The 4,588-nt window shown below is 40.6% G+C and overlaps 1 protein-coding gene across 1 annotated transcript in view; it reads right to left on the bottom strand.

The window, feature by feature from the left end:
• The window catches only part of ranbp10 (RAN binding protein 10), a 60,661-nt gene that overhangs the window by 4,107 nt on the left and 51,966 nt on the right, over positions 1 to 4,588 (bottom strand). The window contains exons 11-12 of the mRNA XM_032523443.1: positions 2,198 to 2,337; positions 1,808 to 1,956 (exon numbers count right to left, since the gene is read on the bottom strand). Of these exons, the coding sequence (XP_032379334.1) occupies positions 1,808 to 1,956; positions 2,198 to 2,337 (289 nt within the window). The remainder of the gene's footprint in view (positions 1 to 1,807; positions 1,957 to 2,197; positions 2,338 to 4,588) is intronic.

Raw genomic sequence — 4,588 nt, 5'->3', positions numbered from 1 at the left:
TATATATATATATAAAATCGGCCATTATGAATGCCAATACCAATAGCTCGGGAAATGCTTAATATCAACCGTTAAAACCGGCCCACCGATATATCGCTCTGTTTCTATTACACATACACACATCACACATATCCTCATTTTATCTGGATTATTGTTATTTATTTTATGCCTTTGATGTTTATGTAGCCAACCTTATGCTTTTTTATTTTATTTTTTATTATTCAGTGCTTACTTGTGTTCAATGTTTTGCTTTTTGTTTAGGTAATCTAAAGTATAACTTCAGTCTCACCCACGCAACTTGGAACCCTTCCTGAGATGATTACAGGGGATTATTAGTGTTTAGTTAATGCTAAAAACAATTATTGAGACATTATTGAGCTTACAAGATCATTTACGTCACTTGAAGAGAAAAGACAGAAAGAGTGCCGTTCAATTTTGGACTCTGGATGTCTGTAGTGTTTCAATCCAGCTCTGTGTCATCTTTGTGTTGGCACTTCCCTCAGTGCCAGCACAACACCTAGTGCACAGAGCTTTCCAGCGGCAGAGGTCTGCCAAGACCAGGTGGATCTCAGCAGACACCCTCTGTGACATGTTTCACATCTTCCAGCGGATCTCGATCCGAAAAATATCTTTTTTAACAGTGAAAACACACAGCATGCGGAAGCGCCGCGAATAGCTATGAAGTGCCGTAAAGCAGAGCTATTTTTATTTTGGCCCCCATGTTATCCAATCTTTCTGTGCACACCGGCTGCAATCAGGAGCGGAGTGGTCGGGCCTGGACGTGTACGGGCCGTGCTGGCCCGAACGCTGAAGCAATTGTTTGGGGTCTCGGGTAATCACATAAAAGGAAGGCCACAGTGCAGTCGGATACTTTACAAAATAAAACCAGGTTTATGGTGATTTTGGCTGTCTTGACTTCTTAGCTGTGTCTAGCTATCAGGCACCAGAAGAGAGGGGCCGACGGATGGGAAGACCGAGTGACACACACACACACACACACACACACACACACACACACACACACACACACAACACAACACACCACACCACACACAAACACACCACACACACACACACACACACACACACACACACACACACACACACAAAGAGAGAAAGATGTGTTGTAGAGTGGAGATAAGAAGGACCGCTTTGTGACCGGCGTGGAGAAATACGTGGCTGGTTTGAACAGCCAATAGCACGATCGGGCACGAATCTGCGCTTTGTGACACGCTGCTGGTGGTGTGTTCCCAGTGTAACACTCAGTTTAGCAGTTTTTGACAGAATTTAACCTCTTTCAGCTCTGTGTTTTGGTTCTCTCGCTGTGCACACACAGTAGGTTTGAATCACACACGTGTCATCTAACATATCATCGTAAACTGTATGCTTTTAGCCCAGCACATGGCAGAGGACTGTTACTGAAAGGCTGGTGAGCAAAGTCATACAGCACAGATTCTTCTTACTTTATTCAAGTGGCCAAAAGCATGGCTCCAATGGTGTGATAATGTTGCTCTGTGTCTGTTGGGTGTCTAAGTGGGTAACAACTTAATTAACTCAAAGTACAGTTTGCCAGTGCTATTGATTAAACATTCATACTGTTCCAGATATTATCTATTGTTCTTAGATTGGCTGCTTATGAATCAGAGGACATAACTACAGTACAGAGTCATTTCAGCTTTCTCGTGTACACCACAGAACTGACCTACTGGTTGTTACTGGTTGTTGGGATCTACTTTATTACAGCACATTCTAAATCAAACAGTTTGAAAGTGTGTGCACGTGCAGATGTGTGTGTGTGTGTGTGTACCTGTAACATCTTCTTGTGTGTGGCATTTTTGCCATACTCCCGGCACAGCTGTTCGTTTAGCGCCTGCAGCTCCCTTCCAAAATGGATCATCCTCTCTGTGGCTGCCTGGTTGCCTCCACAGAGCTGTCTACCATTACTACAACCCTCATCTGCTGACAACAAACACACAGTTAATGGCGGACAGATCCAAACATCCTGCTGGAAGTTAAATGTAAATAAAAAATATTAGGGAAAGGGTAAAATAACAAAAGGCGAGGTATAAAAAAAAAAAAAAAGCACAAAACAATGAATCACATAAAGGTAAGAAAAGAAAAGAAAAAATGCAAGAAAAATGCATGATGTAGCTTATATGCTGCTAACCGGAGCATGCAGAGTTTAGCGTGTGTGTACCTGTGACCCCATTGCCAATGCTGTTGTCGTCTGGCTGAAGGATCTCTTCGTGTTTGTATGTGCCATTCATGATCCGCGCTGAGGAGCCCTCAACAACCCCGTTTGTATAGTGCTCTGCTTCGATCTCCATCTCACTGTCACTACACACACGCACACGAACACACACACACACACACATTAAACTCAGCTCAAAGGATGAAAGAAATAATATATATATATATAATATGTTAATATTTTATGCTGAAGGAGATTGGTCTTTTAAAGTCACTAGCCCAGTTGCCTTTATAGATAAAAGGTACCCACTTCTACAGAATGATGGCCAGAAATACAAAAATAAGACCCAAGAATTGTCTTTTCCAGTTGCTACCCTGTTGCTTCATGTCATGAAGATACATGTACACCATGCTAAGAAACAAATCTTCTATATGACCCTCATAGGCCCAGAAAAATAGATTATATTATACTCTATTACTAGAGTATTTTTCTATAACATTCTACAACAAATATCCATGACTAAAAAAGTAACAGAATTAAAGTTAATTATGAATAGTTTAACACTAACAAACTCTAATCTGCTTCATCCAACTGTGTGTATACTCTCTATTAACACATATCGTGTCTGGTTTTGACAAAACCAACCCCAAATTGGCCCTTGGTATGTAATATAATCTATTTCATTCATAAAACTTTAGATTGAGCGATGTGGTTCTAGACTTCGTCAGTTATCTATTTTGCAATTTTATTCCCATAAGACTGTGTTTGTGTTAGCCTACTATTTTCTTTTCCCTTGTCCCCCTGTGCTTGTGTAAAGTGTCCTTGGATTTCATAAAATGCGCTATAGTTATTATGACGTTGGTTTCTATAGCAAACTTGTAACACAGTGACAGTGATAATGTAACCCAGTTTAGCTTGTGATACTTCCAACGTAGGCTAAGTTACCGTATGCAACACTTAAAAATGCAACGATGCATCTGTGTATATTATCTTATTGCAAATGAATAATTTTTTTTTTTTTTCCTAACTCGGTAGTACCTCACCGTAAAGAACAGGGGTCTCATTTATAAGCGTGGTATACGCACCAAACGGAAGGGTTCACTTCTCCACGCAAGGGTTGTGAGTTGTGGGAGAATGTGCGGTCCTCCACTCAAACTCTGACACATGTGAATGTACATTTTGGAGACACTGGGAATAGGGGACGCTGATGGTGAGGAGGTGAACTGATGAAATGTGGGAATAATGATGACTCGTAATATTTTCAAGTATTGATGCCTCACACATTTTTTCACTCCCTATCATCCACGTTATCATCCATTAAATGATTGAATCAGGCAGTGTTATTTGGGCTTGTACTGAGTGATAATTGTTCCATAAACACCTCGTAAAATCAAACTTAAATCTTACATCAAAATGTGTTCGTAATATTTAATAAGTGCTGTCTCACCGTCTCATTGTACGGATTGCAGGAGGAGGAGATGGCCCGACTGTATGGAATACAGGATAGCATCTAATACCCTAGCTTTAGATAACGGCAGAACACAGTGTAGCCTAAGTAACTAAATATCTGTCTTTAATACTCTGCATATATCATCAAATGTCAAAGTTGGAAAATACAGCCGTTAAGCTCTTGTTACACTTAATGTCCTCATTGTTGGTCCAAACTTTAATACTGTTTGTGAAAAAACCTGTATGAAGAGAAGTGTGTTTCTTTCATCTTCAAAATATACCTCAGGGTGAGGGATACCACTAGTTGATGCTGTGATTTTGGCAAGGTGTTAACACTCACACTAATTGTCGTAAACATGTAAATACTGCGGTGACCCCCCCGTATGTAATGCTGCATGATGACACTGCTGACACTGCAGGACTAACCCCAAATGGAATAATCAGGAGAGAAAGAGACTCAAATGTCATGGTCAATGACAAATTCCCTAAAGCTGGGCTCTTGGATCTATGTACGGAATTGGGTCCAGTAGAGAGGGCAACACGCCGGAACCGTGCCATCCCGGTCCAAATACTCTGGGTAACCGGCTGTTTTCAGAGCGAAATGGCAGACAGCTAAGTGTTTTTTATAATTATTAGGCCTATATCTTCAACTTTATCACTAAGGCTTGTTTGGATATCATATATAGTTCTGTTAAATCTTATTGTATACGTCTGGTATATCGAAGCTGTCCCCAAGTGTTGTAATGCCTGGCGTTTGGAGAGTATTATTAATAACAGGTAGTCTATTGATGGTTTCCCTATAATGTGCAAAACAGGCCGAAATTATATTTCAATTTGCAGCAATTCCTGTACATCCCATTCCTGAAAGTTTTTCGCTTTTTCACAGTCATCATGCGAACAAAAGAACTGCCAGGGTCATTAACATACTTCTCAGCATTTACGGGGTGC

Source organism: Etheostoma spectabile, chromosome 8, assembly GCF_008692095.1.
Source record: "Etheostoma spectabile isolate EspeVRDwgs_2016 chromosome 8, UIUC_Espe_1.0, whole genome shotgun sequence".
Lineage (NCBI taxonomy): Eukaryota > Metazoa > Chordata > Actinopteri > Perciformes > Percidae > Etheostoma > Etheostoma spectabile.
Note: the sequence above shows the minus strand (reverse complement) of the source record. Positions and strands in the feature narration are given on the sequence as shown.